Here is a 19724-nt window from a genome sequence, read left to right as displayed (position 1 = left end):
TTGAGAGTATAAATGTATGGGTTCATGAGTCGCATAAAAAATACATGAAGATTGTAGAATACATTTTATATTATTGAAAGCTTGATTTTTTAGACAATCGATTTTAAAAAATCATCAAAAATGCATCTGTTAATAAATTTTGATATTCAGTTTCCTAAAAAACGAATCTTTATATGAAAAAATTTTATTCTATAGGTACTTTCAATTTATTTTAACGTCAGGAACTGTCTTTTGAATTATATCACGATTCTAAGAACACCCTGTATTGGTTACACCTTTGTCAGAAATGTTTGAACTTTAATAGGATTAAACATGGTCATATCGCTCATTTTCTGCAACAGTAACATAATTTAGAAATAATGATTTTTAGCTAAATGGGATACTATTATCTGCAAGGACTGTTCTCTTCAATATTAATAACTCAAAAACGGCAAAATTTTCAACTATGTCACTGTTGCAGCAAATGAAAAATATGTGCCAATATTCTTGAGAAATTTACATTTAAAGCAGATGGTAGTAATTGATATAAAGCAGTAACAAAAGGTTTCGATTGAATTCTGTGCAGGTTTCCTGATGGACCAGATGTAGCGAAAACCAGGAAGTTAGTTATACTATCAAAATGGCACCACCGGATCCACTGACGCAAATGAACACGTACAGGTCGTACGTGACCATGCTGGCCGATCCAGTTTCAAAAGATGAGTTGAAACTGAAGGCCGCCCAAGAATTGTCGGAGAACTTTGAGGTACCAAACGTGACCACGTAGCATAATTGCACCCCTTAAACATGATGTTGATGTTCAAAAATTCCCTTTTTACAGGTCATCATGTGCTCTTCCCAATATCCAGCATTTCTCGACCACATGATGAAGATCTTCTTAAAGATACTTCAAGAAGGGGAGCCGCATTTCATCTCAGAGTACAACATCCAACAAGTCAGAAAATTGATCCTTGAAATGATACACAGACTACCCAGTAATGACTACTTACGCCCGTATGTAAAGCAGATTTTGAGCCTTATGTCAAAGTTGTTGGAGACTGACAATGAAGAAAATGTGCTGGTCTGTTTGAGGATTATTATTGAATTACATAAACAGTACAAGCCGACGTTTAATCCAGAAGTGAGTGAATAACTTACTATTTACTAATAAAAGTTATAGTTAATTTTGTCAGAGGTTTAAGTTTTTAGAAATTGCTTTGACATAATATTTTGTAGAGTTGAAACTTGAGACAATTAAAAAACAAGTTCAGTTTTTTCAATCCTTAAATAAGCGCCTGTTACATGATTTTAAAGTTTGGCAACAATCTTCTTTGAACATTCCAATTCACATGACAAAGAGGTAATAATTCTGTTTTTTAATTACATTTATAGATACAGTATTTCCTGCAATTCGTTAAATCCGTGTACAGTGAGTTACCAAAGAATTTACCTAAAATATTCGAACCTCGACCGCCTTTGAGGGTAAAAGATCTATCGGAAATAAATATCGAAGCACTCCTGAAAGAAACATTCACGATCACGGCCATACAGAGTGAAAAGAAAGCAGCCGACGGTACTGTTGTGACAGTAAGTATCAGACATACCTATTTATTGTTTGTCACAGTAAAATATACAATATACCTGGTGTCCCAGTTGCAGTTGTCTCAAACGCAGTAGAAAAAAATGTATGCTTTTCTGAAAAATAATACTGATAACTTTGGCAAAATTAGAAAAAAGTGACTGTTAAACGAAGCGTTTGTTGCATTATATTTCGGAACCATGTAAATTGTGTTTTAAACATTTCTCATATCGTGACATACGAAGGAGATACATATTTAAGTACTCTTCTTCACCTGGGACACGCTGTATAAAAACACAACCTTTTTTCAGTACAATCTCATTCCTAAAGCAGTGCTGTCTCTGAAAGTCCTCCAGGAATTACCAATTATCGTTGTGCTGATGAACCAATTGTACAAGCAGAATGTGCATCAAGACGTGTCAGACTTCATTCCCCTGGTGATAACGACTATAACTCTGCAACCGAGCCCTCAGCACCGAGCATCGCCTGGATTTAACAAAGAAGTGTTCGTTGACTTCATGGGCGCGCAGATAAAAACCTTGTCGTTTTTGGCGTATGTAATTAGGGTATACCAAGACGTGGTATCCCAGCACAGTTCAATATTAGTGAAAGGTATCTTGGGTTTGTTCACATTGTGTCCCATGGAAGTGGCGCATCTGCGTAAAGAATTGGTGATTGCATCAAGGCATATACTGGCTACAGACCTACGAAATAAATTCATTCCACATATGGAATGTTTCTTTGACGAAGACATATTCATAGGTCGAGGCTGGACAACCCACGAATCCTTGAGACCGCTAGCCTACTCAACACTCGCTGATCTGGTTCATCACGTGAGATTACTGTTACCATTAAGCGACGTTTCTAGAGCGGTCCACCTGTACAGTAAGAACTTGCTCGATCAAAGCCTTCCAACAGCTGTCCAAATGGTTTCCTGCAAACTTTTGATGAACCTCGTTGACACCGTTAGACAGAGATCTGATGCTGAGAACAGTACTCAAGGTAGAGAGCTACTGATGAGGATCCTCTTAGTGTTTGTGCTGAAGTTCAAAACGATAGCGAAGATATACATACCAATTCTGCGGAATAAAGCAAAACAAATGACGCCCCCTGGTTTGGATATCAAAACGGAAGATGTGAAGCCTGTCATCCCTGATTTGAACGAGGACAAGGAGACTGGGAAGTCGAAATTCGGTTTTCCTTCGTCCCAGGCTATGAGCTACAATGTGGCTGATTATAGGAATCTGGTGAAGAGTCTAGTGCATGGTGCAAAAGCTATTACTTCGAATTGTATTAATAGTAAGACCGGCGAAGTGACACAGTCCAATCAGTTTCAGTCCAAAGAGATACTGGTGTATATTAAATTAGTTAAATGGGCGTTGCCGGCATTAGACATTTACACGATAGGTCCTCCAACGATTGGAGCTATCGCGCAACCTGGAAGACCTCCACAATCTCAGACGATACGAACGCGAGAAGAAAAAGAAGTTCTAGAGCTGTTTGGAAATGTCTTCACTCAGATGAACCCGCAAACATTCCAAGAGATATTCTCAACTTCGATTGACTACATGGTTGAGAGGATTTTTAAAAATTGTGCACTGCAAATAATAGGTAGCGCTTTTTTGTCGAGCCCTACGATATCGTCCACGTTTGCCACAATATTAGTTGAGTACCTACTAGAAAGAATGGGTGATATGGGTTCCAACGTGGAAAGAAGCAACTTGTATTTGAGGCTTTTCAAGCTTGTATTCGGCAGTGTGTCTCTTTTCCCAGCTGAAAATGAACACATGCTGAGGCCTCATTTGAATCAAATAGTGAACCGAGCTATAGAGTTGGCTATGTCGGCAAAAGAACCGTACAATTATTTCCTGCTACTGCGTGCTCTGTTTAGATCCATTGGAGGTGGTTCTCACGACCTCCTGTATCAAGAATTTTTACCCCTTCTTCCAAACATGTTAGAAGGACTCAACAGATTGCAGTCTGGTCTACATAGGCAGCACATGAAAGACCTTTTCGTTGAGTTGTGCCTGACTGTCCCCGTAAGACTCAGTTCTCTGCTACCGTATCTTCCGATGTTGATGGACCCTCTAGTCTCCGCTCTGAATGGAAGTTACTGCCTAGTCAGCCAAGGCTTACGAACTCTTGAGCTGTGCGTGGACAATCTTCAGCCAGATTTTCTGTATGAACACATACAACCGGTACGAGCCGATTTAATGCAAGCATTGTGGAGAACCCTGCACAATCCAACTGACCAGGCTCACGTGGCATTTCGAGTGTTGGGAAAATTTGGCGGTGGGAATCGGAAGATGATGATCGAACCACAGAAGTTAGAATACAACGATCGCGAGACAAATTCGCCAGCAGTTGTAGTCTACTTTCAAGAACCCACGAAACCAATCGATTTCGCAGTAGAAAAGGTTATCGAAACCGCGTTCAATGCTCTAAAATCAAACAACACTGATTCTTTCTATCGCAAACAGTGCTGGGAAGTGATAAGTTGCTATTTGGCTGCTTCGCTTCGACTGGATGACAACAATACTGTTCTCTACAAATTATTCACGCACCCTAGTTTCAAGGAAGGGAAGATTCCTCATCAGCAAGGACCTCATTATAAGTGCTCTGATGCTGTCGCAAGGAACGTTCAACAAACAGCATTGACAGGGCTTTTCGTTGCTGCCGAAATTAAAGAATTGAAACACTCGGTACTGGGTACTGTTGTGTCAATTGTGAGACACTATACAATGGTGGCGATCGCCCAGCAAGCTGGCCCATTCTGTTTAACTGGGAGACAAGTTCGCATGCAAGGCCAAGATCCTCTTGTTCTAATCGATGCTCTAGCTGTTATCATGGGTCACGAAGAAAAGGAACTATATAAATCTGGACATTTAGCTCTCGTCTTGATCCTCGAAACTGCAACCAACATTTTGGGCTCAAAGGAACGCGCCTGCCAACTGCCTCTTATGGAATATCTGGCTGAGAAGATGTGCTCACTCTGCTACGAACGTGCCTGGTACGCAAAGTTGGGTGGCTGCATAGCGATCAAGTTCCTTTTTGAACGCATGGCAACAAAGTGGGTGTTGAATCACCTGTTCGTGTTTTTAAAAGCTCTGATGTTCGTAATGATGGACCTAACTGAAGAAGTGTCCAACGGTGCCATTGATATGGCTAAAGCTAACTTAGAGAAGATGCTGAGAGTCTGCGTGAATCCTGGAATCCAGGATGGAAACACGGAATTGCTAGAAGCGCAGAATAAAAGTTTATACGAAGTTACTCACGAGTTAGTGAGGCAAGTCACCTCGCCGCACACTTTAGTGCGCGAACAAGCTATGGCATCGTTGAGACTGCTTGCTGAAATACAAAACAAGACTGTCACAGAAGTGATGGAGCCCCATAAAGAAGTTTTGGCAGATATGATTCCGCCCAAGAAGCATTTACTTAGGCATCAGCCTGCAAACGCGCAAATTGGTTTGATGGATGGGAACACGTTTTGTACAACATTAAATCCGCGCCTCTTCACTATTGATTTAACCGTTACAGAGCACAAAGTATTTTTCCAAGAATTGCTGGCCCTCAGTGAGGCGGAAGACGCAAATCTGAACAAACTGCCTTGCTATAAGTCTGTATCAAATTTAATTCCTTTGAGAAAATCGGCGTTGAGAGCTCTAGCAGCTTGCCATTATATTGTAGCTTGTAGAGAAAGAATTTTCGGAGTCCTTTACAAGGCTTTGGAAAAGCCAAACGCGGAATTGCAAGAAGCAGCCTTTGAATGCATGCAAAAATTTATCGCTGGTTTTCAGATCGACATGGAATCTGTTCATGCTATAATGCGGCCGATGCTGTTGACTTTAGGTGACCACAGAAATCTCAGTCTGAATTGTGTAAAACGACTTTCATATTTGACACAGCTATTTCCTAGCACCTTCAGTATTACTCTCTGTGAGCAACTGCTGCAACACTTAAAGAAACTCTTGGAAAATTTGATACAAGCACATAAAGGTATATCCAAGTCAGGGGAAAACGAGCAAAAGATAGCTACTATCATAGGGATCTTTCATGAAATTCCTGCAGCTACTCCAAAATTCATTGACGTTCTCTGCAGACTCGTCTTACAAACGGAAAAATCATTGATGGTCGAAGTGTCCAGTCCATTTCGCATTCCTTTGATGAAATTTCTGTTGAGATACCCGACAGAAACTCTCAACTTATTCTTGCATGATAATAATATCAAAGATCAGCAGTGGAGCAGGTACCTGGAGTTCCTTGTCAAACAGAAAGAAGGGAAACCATTCCGTGATGTATTACATAATAGCACGGCGAGACTTATCACCATGCTGCTCGCTCATTCTCAAACCAACTCGAACCTGACCCACAACGAGAAAAGTGAACTCCAACATCAAGCTATTAAAATTATTGCAATCTTGATTAAATTCGACGATCAATGGTTATCGACGCAGAGTCAGTTGGTAGGTGCATTAAAACAAATTTGGTGCAACGACGAATATCAAGCCTTGCACAAAAAGGTCGAAAGCGTGGACTATTGTCATTGGAAAGAACCCAAACTCATTGTGAAAATTCTGTTACATTATTTTCGACATCATCCAAACGACATCGATCTGCTTTTCCAGCTGTTAAGGGCTACTTGCGATAGGTTCATTCCTGATTTCCAGTTCTTGCGAGACTTCTTAGAACATACTGTGGCACAAGAGTACACAGTTGAATGGAAGCGGAGCGCTTTCTTCAGATTTGTCGATCATTTTCCCACAAACAACTTGTCTCAAGAACTGAAGGCCAACGTATTGCAACTGATCATCATACCTTGCTTCGCTGTAAGCTTTGAGAGAGGAGAAGGCATGAAATTGGTTGGAGGAGCACCGATGCCTTATCAGGATAATCCAGAAAATGTTGTTTCCGTCTTTATCAGCAAAATTATTGACCCAGATAATCCATTTGGTTCTGCGGATTGTGTTCGTATTTCTTTGCTTCAGTTCTCATGTTTACTCGTAGAACAAGCCTCTCAGCATATTCATGATGTGACTAACAAAAGACAAGGTAATAAACTACGTAGACTGATGACTTTTGCCTGGCCCTGTCTTTTAGGCAAGAATTGTGTTGACCCCACAACGAGGTATCACGGACATTTGCTTCTCAGCCATATAATCGCCAAGTTTGCCATCCATAAGAGGATTGTTCTTCAAGTTTTTCATAGTCTATTGAAGGCCCACGCGCTGGACGCAAGAAACGTCGTGAGACAAGCGTTAGAAATTCTAACACCCGCAATGCCTGTGAGAATGGAGGATGGTAATACGATGTTAACCCATTGGACCAAGAAAATCATCGTGGAGGAGGGACATTCTATGCAGCAGTTGTTCCATATTTTGCAATTAGTAGTTAGACATTACAAAGTGTACTATCCGGTGAGACATCATCTAGTCCAGCACATAGTAAATTCGATTCAGAGATTAGGTTTCAGTCCCACTGCCACAATAGAGCACAGAAGACTAGCTGTGGAATTGGCAGAAGTGATTATAAAATGGGAATTGCATAGAATCAAGGATGAGGCTGAAAGTGCGGATTCTTCTGGCAACAAAACTGCAATGGGGTCCGTGAAACGACCAATGAGCGACGATTCCACAGGAACAAAACGCATGACAACGCAGGCAGCCACTGGTGGCAATACTGTTCCAGTGATTTTGCCCAGGATTGAACCAGGTTCTGGAAAACCTATTGAAAGGGCTCACGCTGATGCCATTCTAAACTTTTTGCTTCGTTTAGCTTGCCAAGTTAATGATGTTACGACGATTCACGGTAATCCAGGCGAACAACTCTCTCGACGTTGCGTAGCGTTATTGAAGATGGCCCTAAAACCTGATGTCTGGCCACAATCGTGTGATCTTAAGCTTGCTTGGCTGGACAAGGTGCTCGCTAGCGTAGACAGTGCTCAACCTAATTATGGCAATATTTGTACAGCCCTGGAAGTGCTGACGTTCTTGTTAGGTGTGATGAAGAGGGAACAAATACTAGCAAGCTTTAAGCCTTTGCAACGTGGTATAGGCGCCTGCATCACGAGTAGTAACACTAAAGTCATTCGACTAGTTCATGGCCTGTTATCTCGATTGATGACCATCTTTCCAGCTGAACCAACTTCCTCTACCGTTGCTTCCAAATATGAAGAGTTAGACACTTTGTACACTACTATTGGCAAATTTATAATCGATGGTTTGGCGACGTATGAAAAGAACACTGCAGCTACTCCTAGCACTTTATTCGGCACGTTAATGATGCTGAAGGCTGCCTGCACGAACAACCAAAGTTACATCGATCGATTAATAACTCCTTTCATGAGGGTTCTGCATAGAATGGCTAAAGATCACTTGCATTCGGCTCAGGCAGAAGCCAATCCAGTTGGGAGCGAATTATTAATTCTGAGTTTGGATCTTGTGAAAAACCGTGTAGTAGTGATGGGCGTGGAAATGCGGAAATCATTTATAGGCTCCATTTTAGTTGGGCTGATTGAGAAAACTCAGGACATAAAGGTGATGAAAGCGATCACGAAAATGCTTGAGGAATGGATGAAGAACAAGAATCCTATTGCAATGAATCAGGCGCCTAGCTTGAGGGAAAAGTCGATTTTATTGGTGAAAATGATGCAGTACGTAGAGAAACGGTTTCCTGACGATCTGGAATTGAATAGGCAATTCCTAGAACTTGTCAATTACATCTATAGAGACGAGACCTTAAAGTCCTCCGAACTAACGTCGAAATTGGAACCAGCGTTCTTGTCAGGCCTACGATGCGTGCAACCACAGATACGAGCGAAATTCTTTGAAGTATTCGATGGATCTATGAGAAGGCGACTCCACGATAGGCTTTTGTACATTATTTGCAGCCAAAGTTGGGATGCAATAGGTCCTCACTATTGGATCAAACAGTGTATTGAATTGCTTCTCGTGACAGCGAATTCGACTACTCAGATTCAGATGTCCAATCAGGACACACTGCTACCCAGCGTAACGTCTGTGATAAACATGGCAGATAATGAGGAGCACAAAAACTTTATGATCTACAGTTCCATCAAGGAAGAACCTCAAGACACCACGGAAATGGTTGATGTGAAAGAAGAAATTTTAGATATGGATCTGTCCAACACAGACTCAACGACTGTGACAGATGAAATCACTGTGACTGGAAAGGCAACATTAACGCAGTTGATCGCGAAGCAAGGAGAATTCATAGACTACGCGAAGAAGATTAGAACTGAACAATTATTGTTGGCTGCAGCGCAGCTTTGTCACATGGACACAAACTTGGCGGAACGCGTTTGGCTAGATACGTTCCCAAGGATCTGGAGCATTTTGGACGAGCATCAACACAATACTCTAATTGCAGAAGTAGTGCCATTTATTTGCAGTGGCACGCACGTTATTCAAAAGGATTGTCATCCAAGCGCGATAGCCACGTTCGTCGAAGCGATATCACACTGCAATCCTCCTGTACCAATGCGGCCAGCTTTAATGAAGTACCTGGGCAGGTCACATAATCTATGGCATAGAATGACACTGAGTCTCGAGCAGATGGCGTTTGACAACGGGAACAATCAGTTCAAGATCAAAAGGGAATCAGACTGCTACGATTTTGAACCCGACAATAGCCCTCATGCTGAGATCTTAGATTCGTTGTCTGATATGTATTCATTATTATGTGAAGAGGACATGTGGTCTGGTCTTTGGCAAAAGCATGCTCATTACAAAGAAACTATTCAAGCGACTGCCCTCGAACAACAAGGATTCTTCGAGCAAGCTCAAGGCGCATACGATGTAGCGATGACAAAGTTTAAACAGGATTACGTATCAACTCCAGCTCCGTTTAAGATACAACGCGAGGCGATGCTCTGGGAGCAACATTGGATCAGATGCGCGAAAGAACTAAATCAGTGGGACTTATTGCTGGACTATGGCAGCAAAAAGGCGGAGAAGAATCCGTTCTTGATTTTGGAGAGCTCTTGGCGTATTCCTAACTGGTCGATGATGAAGGAGGCTCTTGCTCAAGTGGAGCATAATTGTCCAAAGGAAATGGCATGGAAGGTACAGTATGAAACATACAGTAAATACACATATTTTCATTAAGGATACAGCTATTGAGAATCTCTATTTTTACAGGTAAATTTGTACCGTGGTTTCCTAGCAATATGCAACAGCGAGGACCAACATTTGAACGCTGTAGAACGATACGTAGAACTCGCATCCGGTCTGTGCATGCGTGAATGGCGTAGATTGCCTCGTATTGTAAGCCATGTGCACTTGCCATTGCTTCAGGCAGCTCAACAAATAATGGAGTTGCAAGAAGCGATGCAGATTCATCAGGGTCTCTTACACGGCAGGAGCACATCGTTGCACGACATGAAAGCCATCGTAAAAACTTGGAGAAATCGGTTGCCTGTAATAGCCGATGATTTAAGTCACTGGTCGGACATCTTCACCTGGCGACAACATCATTATACGTTTATTTCGAACCATTACGATTCTCAACAAGATCAAACGACCAATCACTCGATGCTAGGCGTACACGCATCCGTCCAGGCAATTATTCACTTCGGCAAGATAGCCAGGAAGCATAATCTCTGCGGTGTATGTTTGGACTCACTGTCGAGGATCTACACTATACCTAGTGTTCCTATTGTGGACTGTTTCCAAAAGATCAGGCAGCAAGTGAAATGTTATCTACAAATGGCATCGGTCAGCGGCAAGAACGAGTTGCAGGAAGGCTTAGAAGTGATAGAGTCGACGAACCTTCGATACTTCACGAAGGAAATGACTGCTGAGTTTTATGCACTGAAAGGAATGTTGCTGTCGCAAATTGGTCGATCCGACGATGCAAATAAGGCATTTTCCGCTGCGGTTCAGTTACATGATACTTTGGTGAAAGCCTGGGCACTGTGGGGCGACTACCTAGAACACATATTCACACGCGATGCTCGTCAAATATCGATTGGAATTTCGGCGATCACGTGCTTCCTTCATGCCTGCAGACATCAAAACGAGTCCAAGTCTAGAAAATATTTGGCGAAGGTTCTGTGGTTGCTCACGTACGATGATGACAAGTCTTCCCTGATGGAGGCTGTGGATAAATATGCAGTAGGAGTTCCTCCAATTCAGTGGCTACCATGGATCCCTCAGTTGTTAATGTGCTTGGTCCGGCACGAAGGCAATGTTATCTTAAACTTGCTGAGTCAAGTTGGAAGAATGTTCCCGCAAGCTGTTTACTTCTCCATTAGAACGTTATACCTGACACTGAAGATTGAACAGCGTGAAAGGTATAAGAGCGCGGAGTTGGCTGCTGGGAAGAACCAAGAAGGCATGGAAGGCCGTGGTGCCGCAGGAAATATACAGCAACAAGGAGTACCTGAAACGGGACCAATTCGTGCCACGCCACCAATGTGGAGGTGTTCGAAGATCATGCATATGCAAAGGGATATTCATCCGACTATTTTGTCTAGCTTAGAAGGCATTGTAGATCAGGTTTGTATATCTGTTTTATTGTATATTTTATTTGTTATAAACAAATTAACTAAATGGTTAATGGCCTAGATGGTGTGGTTCCGAGAAACATGGTATGAGGAAGTTCTGAGACAATTGAGACAAGGCTTGGCCAAGTGTTACGCGATAGCTTTCGAAAACCGCGGTGCTGTGAGTGAAGCCACCATAACTCCGCATACATTAAACTTCGTGAAGAAACTAGTCTCGACGTTTGGCATCGGAATTGGTAAGACGGGCATCCGAGTTCCTTTAATTTTTTAAGAGAAGAGAATTGTCAAGTGCGATTCTTATAAATCGTAGAAAACATATCCTCATCTCAAAACGTGAACAACACGTTTGGCTCGGCGGCTTCAGAATCCTTGGCGCGCAGGGCACAGGCAACCGTCCAGGATCCCGTTTTCCAGAAGATGAAAGGTCAGTTCACTAGTGACTTCGACTTCACGGTCCCTGGTGCAAGGCTGCTTCACAATTTGATCAACAAGCTAAAGAAGTGGATTAAAATTCTTGAGGGGAAGACGAAACAGTTACCAAAGTAAGTATCATTTAATAAAAATTTCACTTCAAATTTAATTGTGAAAAGGAGTTAACCGATGCAACATTTTTTATAGATCGTTCTTGATCGAGGAGAAATGCCGATTCCTAAGTAATTTTAGCTTGAAAACCGCTGAGGTCGAACTCCCTGGAGAATTCTTGTTACCCAAGCACTCGCACTATTACGTCAGGATAGCCAGATTTATGCCCAGAGTCGAAGTTGTTCAACGACACAACACTGCAGCCAGAAGATTACGCATCCGTGGTCATAATGGTCGTTTGTATCCCTACTTGGTGGTTAACGATGCTGGCTTAGGGGATGCAAGAAGAGAAGAACGTGTTCTGCAATTGTTGCGAATGCTGAATCACTACCTGGGCAAGCAAAAGGAAACTTCCAGAAGATTCTTACATTTTACCGTACCGCGTGTCGTCGCAGTTTCGCCACAAATGCGGCTTGTTGAGGACAATCCCGCGTCGGTTTCGTTACTAGATATTTACAAACAAGGCTGTGCAAAATTAGGAATAGTACATGATGCACCTATAGCTAGATATTACGATAGATTAGCAACGGTGCAAGCTAGAGGGGCGCAAGCGAGTCATCAAGTTTTGAGAGATATACTTAAGGAGGTACAGACAACTATGGTTGCCAGGACCATGCTCAAAGATTGGGCTATCAAAACATTCCCTGGTGCCACCGACTACTGGACCTTCAGAAAAATGGTAATAGCATACATAAAAGTAAATATAATTTTCCTATTAGATTTGCAATGTTCTAACACAATTCCTTCTTATAGTTTACTTTACAATTATCCTTGGCGTGCTTCGCTGAGTACGTACTTCATCTGACAAGATTAAACCCTGACATGATGTACGTGCATCAGGATTCGGGTCTGATCAATATTGCGTATTTCAAGTTCGATGTCGACGACACCTCCGGTGAACTGGACGCCAACAGACCAGTTCCATTCCGTTTGACACCAAATATTCTTGAATTCCTTACAAGTACAGGTTTGTAAAACATATCTAAACTTCAGTAACATACTATAGCATTTATTTTTAAGTAAATTTAAAATGCTTGGTTAATATTTCGACAAAATTTGTTCAATACCTACACGTCTCTGTACGTAGGTGTCTCCGGACCATTGACAGCAAGTGCCATTGCAACTGCGCGTTGTTTAGTGCAGCCATCTTTCAAAGTGCACACAATCCTACGAGCAATCTTACGCGACGAAGTGATAGCAGATCACAACAAGAAGCAGGAAGACGCAGAGAATGCGTCTCAAGCTCCAGCGGATATGAAGGGCGAACTTTTAATAACGATGGTCACGCGTGCGGTCACAGCGATTATTGCGAGGTTGAATTCTTTAGCAAACTTCGATGGAACGGACAGCAAAGTCAGCACTTTGGTTGCTGCAGCAAATAGCCATGATAATTTGTGCAGAATGGATCCATCTTGGCATCCATGGTTGTAAACGTATTCTCTGATGGGCCTAATTGTGCTTCCAATACAAATGAACATGGGGAATATCAATGATTATAGCTTAATTCTCTCACTTTCTGTGCAGAATATGTACTATTATTTTTATTAATTTGAATTTGAATGCGAGATATAACCATGATCATTGATATTCTCTAGGTCTGGATCTCTTGATTCACATAATTTCCTTTGAAAAGCTTCGTTTCCATGTAATTTTAGGTGCGAGGAATGCTATATTTCGTGTAAATATTACGTAGGAATCTAAGAAATTACTTAAAAAGCGATTTTTTTTAACCGTGACAAACGATATTTGTACGTTTTTTGCATCCACTTATTTCATTTATTCACGCAAAACATGTTTATATCATGTAAAAATTCTCACTTTCGAGAATACTCCATGTATCATTTACTGTACATAACTTAAAATATAAAAATTATTTATAGTGATTTGTCAAAAACTGTTTATAAATCTAAAGAAAGAAAAGAGTACACTATTTAAAACAACTACCTTTCATTAATCCTATTGCAAACTCTTATTGTAGTATTCTTAGGAACACAAGGGAAAATGTTTAAAACAGTTAAATTGTATTAAACGTGTATATTTTGAAATAATTATGTAGTTGATGTCTCACTATTATTTATACTTATTCATTCCTATAAATTAGTATGTTCGTCCAAAAGATATCTCATCTAAAAGAGATAGTATGTTCGTCCAAAATTCCGTTCCGAAATAGTCATCAATACCTATTTCGTAGGTTTCAAAGTAATATTTCGCAACATACACAAATCTCGCGCCGTTGCTTTTCGTCCTGCTGCTATTTGAATATCATAAAATCTTAATAGTATATCAGTCGTAAAAAATTCGGGCAGTGCTTTTAGAAGACAAGGGACCTGAAATATAAAAATAAGAACTCAAACCACTGACCGGAACTCGTGGACATAATGAGAAGAGATCGTAACTCACCAATGTTTGCGGCATTCTTTGCAATACAACACGAGTTCTGTCCTTCCCGCATTGTACCATGAGACGCAAGAATTGAAGTATAAAATGAGTCTGTTGGGATACTTCACCGTCTCTATTAACTAGGAACGAGAATGTCATAAATAGTGCGTTTATCGATGACAGCAGAGGATCCCTCAGCGCGATCGACTTTTGTCCGTTAGTCGATCCTTGAGCTTGTGGACTTTGTGAACCAAAAATGGGATTTGAATCCCCTGCCTCGTTTAACCTAAGAATCTTATTCGCTGGCACACCAAGAGCATCGAGCTCGTCAGCATCTAAATCGCGTCGTACACGTTTTCTGCTGCTTCCGCGGTATGGATTCGAATTGTTATATTCTAATGTAGAAAATATACAATACACGCATAGTTTCGCTAAAATCGAGGACTGTGGTTCTACGAGTTCTTCGCTTCTGCAAGAAATATATCTTGATTATATTTCTGACATTATTCGTCACACGGTGAAGATTTAAAGTAACATGTGATTAATTAATAAAACTGGATAGAACTTACTGTAATGAATTGTATAAATACTGGGGAATGATATGGTTGATAAGATCTAAGGTGCAATTCTCGATGTCAAGATGAAAAATTGCAAATGCTAAGTCTACAGCTTGATCCAGCTCCTTCTGGTAACGATACTTCAAAACTGCCTTCACAATATTCGAAACGAACCACAGTGATCCACCAGTATTCAATAATGATTCTAAGGATTGCGTTGCTTGAATATTTATCCACCCCCGTTCATTAATATCTTTCCAAACAGTTTCCAGTTGTTCCAATATTGGTTGCTTCGAAATAATACTAAAAATAATCAAAATCACATCTACCTATAGTATTGATGTAAATTTAATACCATTTGAAGAAACTTTGCAACATACCTGTGAGACATTGAAAGGACTTTCGTTTTCGATTGTGTTGGAGGATGAACATCGTATTGCATTTTTCGAACGATCTGAACCATTAAACTAGATCTAAAAGAAAAACCGAGCTTGGTATTGCCATGAAATATATCTCCTCGAAGAACGCCAGCAAAAATTGATTGAATCTCATGCAGAATACTTTGAATAAAATGTTTCTAAGTTTATTTGCGTTTGTCTCTCTTTTCATGAATAATTACACAAGCATTCACAATAGTGCTGAAATTTAGTTTACAACCTAGTAGTTGGCAATCCACTAACCGTTCTTTGAGGTTATCTTGCATTTCATCTCCAGGAAGCGGCGTCAAAAAATGCTGAACCATATTCATAGGCTTTAAAAGGGCATCCTGATGGGTGATGCTCATGTACGCACAGAGCCAAGCAGCTGCACAAACTGGCAAACAGCATGCAGCCGCACGTAATCCATCTAAAGCACGTTTAACGTCTCCAGCTCCAATCACATCACTTTCCCATGCACAGAGCAGCTCTTTCACAGCACCCATAGCTGACTGACACGCAATATGCCATTTGATATTGCTAGATTTAAAATCCGGATCGGACGAATTGATTTGCGCCAACAGCGCATCCACCCTCGCGGGATCTACGTTTTGCAACATTTTTTGGGGCGACTTTGGTTGATTTCGTTCAGGCATACACTCACGCACCCATTGCTCGAAAAAGGAGTCACCTCCTCCCTCTTCTAATACAGCCTAAAAACACAACTTGTCAGCCCATAGCGCAATTTATAATAAAGCCATCAGACTTACATCATTTACATTCAAACTTACATCAGATCCATACGTTTGCACTATAGAACACAGCATAAGGAATGATACGTCGAACAACATCGCTCTGGTTGCCGCAGTCTTTGGTGGGACAGGTTCGTTAATTTGCTTACTACATTCGTTAAACTTGATCAGTTTGGTAACGAAGGTTTTCAGTTTCCCTTCTACAGTAGCTACAGCTAACATCAGTTCAAAACTTTTTCCAGTCAAAACTTGGTATAACATGCTTAGCAGTGCCTCGTGAATCTTTGTGTAATCTGCGTTAAGCGTTTTCAAGATTCCAGACAACGTAGGTTCTGCTCGCACGATTACCTTTGGGATAGAAGGCGTGGACGTAGAAGATTCTAACTTTTGTAACGTCGCAGTCACACCCTCTCTGAAAGGAAATTAAAGTGAATATCAATTTGATGAATATCAAGAGTAACATTTCAAAAAAGCATTCATTACCTCCTACTGCTTATTTGTTTCGCCTGTTTCTCTGTGACTAAATTCACTTTCTGTAATGCATTCAGTAAACATTCTACGCTATTACAGGAACACGCGGTGTCCATTATATCTAGAAGTGGTGTAAATTGCAGTAGAAGTTCGAAAGCGTCTAGAATATCTTGAGAATACTCCGATTTGTCATCACCTATAACAATATACGACAAAATAGTTTAATGTATGGGGTGTTTGATACCGAAGTAAGACGATAATAAACAATGACAAAATTACAACTCAGCCTTCGCTTATTACTAGAAACATGCTAAGTTATTTTAATGCATAGTATCATAGTGTAAGAATTAGAATTGACTACTAACCGTTCGAATATGCAACGTGCAATTCCTTCAAAATAAGAGGTACTTTTAGAAATGTGAAAGCACCCCATTGCGATTCCTTGAACGTTCCAGTTACATTATGTAGACATATTAAACACGCGCGTATTATTTCGCAGTACAGCCTCGCGTTCGTGTAATTTTTAAGTCTTTGGACCATTAACATCTGGTTAACAAATATAGACGTTTCTGTGCTAGGGTTTAATAACACTTGAACTGCAAATAGCGGTTGCAAGCAATGAGTTATAGATTCCATTTGTGTCATTTCAGGAGACAGAGCTAAGCATTCAACCTCCAAATTGCACAATTTTTTAAGAGAATCTTCTATAGGCACTGAAGATTTCAAATTGCTTGTTTTTAATAACCCTTCAATTTCTTGACACTTTTTCACAACCTCTATATACAAGTCTAAATATATAAGATTTGTATTAAATACAGCATAGAAAATGTTATATTATCATACTATATCTTCTTCACAATTACCTTTGTCATCATATTTGGCTAAGTACATCATCGAGCAAAGAAAATCTGAACTAAGCATTTGTTTCAATATACTGGCAGGTTTATCCATAAGTTCAGTTGGTTGTGGTGTTAATGGATTGTTCTGTGGCATTTTTGTCAAGGTATGTAGGTAACATTGTAACAGCCAATGTACAATAGACAAAACTGCAGCTGCCAAAAGATCTTCTTCTGGTTTGCCACGGCAAGTTATGCCTACTTGGATAGATTCTAAGAATTCTAGTAAACTTAAAATACAATGAGGCTTGTGAAAGGCATCGTATTTGCTTATTCGTTGCAACACAGCAGCATAGGAGACCAACTGAAAATACATCTGTACTTGTAGAGTATGTTAATGATATGTTGCTAGTAGGGATGGGATCAAGTTCAACGTGTACTTATGAATCTGAGTCAATTTCAATAACAGTTTCAATCTACTTGGCAAAGCACTTGATCCCATCCCTAATTACTAAACCATTTACAAGTTATACTACCTGAGAACTTAAAGAATGTTTCAAGTAAGATAGTACTAATTGATTCGGACCTAGTCCTACTAATGCTTGTTGTAATATACAGTCTGCTAAATTATATACATCTCCACTGACACCTCTTGGTAAAATCTGAAAGGTGAAATAAGAACATGTGGACAATTATTCCTGAATACAGGTGTAACGAATGATTTTAGATGGAGTTTATTATTTACCGTTTTAATATTAATACCCCATTGTAAATCACTCCAGCGTTCCCTCCATGCTCGCAGCAATAGAGCTTTCAAACTACTGGTTTTACTAGTTACCTTAGTCTCCATAGCTGATGTTAGAAAATTACACATAATTTCTCTTACGTAAGTAGCGCCTGTAATATTATTAACTATTGTAACATTAATAAGACTATTAACAATTGTCATACTAACTATTCCCAAATGATATATAATGAAAACATGATTACTAATTAGATTGTATGATTTTTTATTGAATCAATTTTACTAATCAATTTTACTAAGCTGCATAGATTGTTCTTCAATAATTTATCAATTAGATATTAAACAATATCTAATACTTTACAATATATAACCTTATAAATATGGAAAAGCTACAATAGTATGTATTTAATTAAAAATAATAGCATAGATTAAATTTCTAGATACTTCACCTGTATTATAATCCTACGTACCTCATTTCATACAATTTAATTATTTAATAAATTACTATAACAGGCATATTTTCAATCGATTCTCAGATCTTAACCTTTCCACAGCCGCCATGATCAGCGCCATGGTGTAACTGTTGGAAATTACATTTCAGCTGTGACGCGTTCGGCTAATATCAAACGAATAATCGATATGAAATACGATATAAATTTGTTTGATTTTACTAACGTCAATTCAACAAATAATTTAACAGTAACTAATCCAATACAATATATTACTATAAAATACAGAAATTAAAAGATGTTCCATTCGGAGTATACACCTTGACACAACATCCTTTCTATTTGAATAATTCTGTATTTGGAAGTTCGTTGGAGCTGCAATAAGTTATTATGAACTACTATACCATATAAAATAATTTCAATCGTTGGAAGGTTAGACGAAAAACTTATAATTCTGAATTTTTTCATATTACTAAACATTTTTTATTACTTATTCGTAGCAATTCCTTTTAAATAGAATGGGAGTCTGTGCGAGAAGAGCTATGGCTGGTGCATCCTTTTATGCATGGCAAGGATGGAATTTCTTCGTCCTCATTGGAATACTCGTTGCGATCGCTCTATTTTATTACAACTATGAAGTATGTGTTTCTATTTTATTAGGCGTATGCAAAAGTATGAGATTATTGTTCGCTGCAATCGGTAGAATAATCTTATACGAAAAATATTTCATTAAAAGTGGAGACGTAGAAAAATGTAATGATAACTTCATTGTACTATACCTAAATCTAATCTGTGAGACACGTTTTTCTGTGTCGTAAAGTCTAACACATCATTCAAATGACAACTACCCCTATATTCGTAATTGACACGAATAGTGAATCATTCAGTAAAAAAGAGTCGAATGAATGAGCTCTTTTATAAAAAAAAAGATTAATTTAAGGGAAGACTATGTACAAAGGGCTTTTTGAATCTGGTAGATTAATAGCTTCGAAAATTCTGAATTCCTTAATCTGAACAATGCCTAACAGAGGAAACTTTTATAGCAATCTCAGACTCAGACCCAGTCTACTACCTGACCCGTTTTGAAATCCAAGTGGAAGAGAGTTCAATGACCTTTCGCTCATATCGAGTTATGGAGGGGTGTATACTTCATCTTACATTCTACACTCCACAATCCTTTTATTTGATATTACCAAATGTAATCTAACATATTCCAAAATAAATAATTTTCTGAATATTTTTAAGAGCAAATGAATTTTAATTAGAGTACTAGATTTGGAGAATAATATCATTTATTAGGTAAGACATTATTAACAAATAATGACATTATTAAAAAATAGTTTGTAGTATTATCGAAAGAAAGTAATACAAAGTATGTAGTGTTGTTTTCGAAAATTATTGAGATCGTGTGAACACACGGAAATGATTCTTCCGAGAGGCAAGAACTCGATTTCCG

General features: G+C 39.5%; 2 protein-coding genes across 2 annotated transcripts; one reads left to right on the top strand and one right to left on the bottom strand.

Annotated features, from left to right (window-relative positions):
• The first annotated feature begins 619 nt into the window (after positions 1-619).
• Positions 620-13491, top strand: Nipped-a (Transcription-associated protein Nipped-A). The gene is made up of 10 exons (XM_076377637.1): positions 620-745; positions 821-1120; positions 1372-1566; positions 1870-9639; positions 9715-11073; positions 11143-11317; positions 11392-11623; positions 11700-12342; positions 12417-12630; positions 12751-13491. The coding sequence occupies exons 1-10, from the start codon at positions 620-622 to the stop codon at positions 13092-13094; spliced, it is 11358 nt and encodes a 3785-aa protein (XP_076233752.1). The 3' UTR covers positions 13095-13491.
• A 332-nt stretch (positions 13492-13823) lies between these two features.
• Positions 13824-18374, bottom strand: Med24 (mediator complex subunit 24). The gene is made up of 12 exons (XM_076377638.1): positions 18290-18374; positions 17820-17971; positions 17611-17736; positions 17102-17438; positions 16604-17026; positions 16251-16434; positions 15807-16179; positions 15280-15728; positions 14980-15072; positions 14612-14902; positions 14064-14511; positions 13824-13990 (listed from the first exon to the last, which is right to left on the bottom strand). Exons 2-12 carry the CDS (start codon positions 17946-17948, stop codon positions 13844-13846), a joined length of 3000 nt encoding a protein of 999 aa, XP_076233753.1. The 5' UTR covers positions 17949-17971; positions 18290-18374; the 3' UTR covers positions 13824-13843.
• Between the last annotated feature and the right edge of the window lie 1350 nt (positions 18375-19724).

The sequence above is a fragment of the Calliopsis andreniformis genome, chromosome 5 (genome assembly GCF_051401765.1).
Source record: "Calliopsis andreniformis isolate RMS-2024a chromosome 5, iyCalAndr_principal, whole genome shotgun sequence".
NCBI lineage: Eukaryota > Metazoa > Arthropoda > Insecta > Hymenoptera > Andrenidae > Calliopsis > Calliopsis andreniformis.
This window is presented reverse-complemented; position numbering and strand designations above follow the sequence as displayed.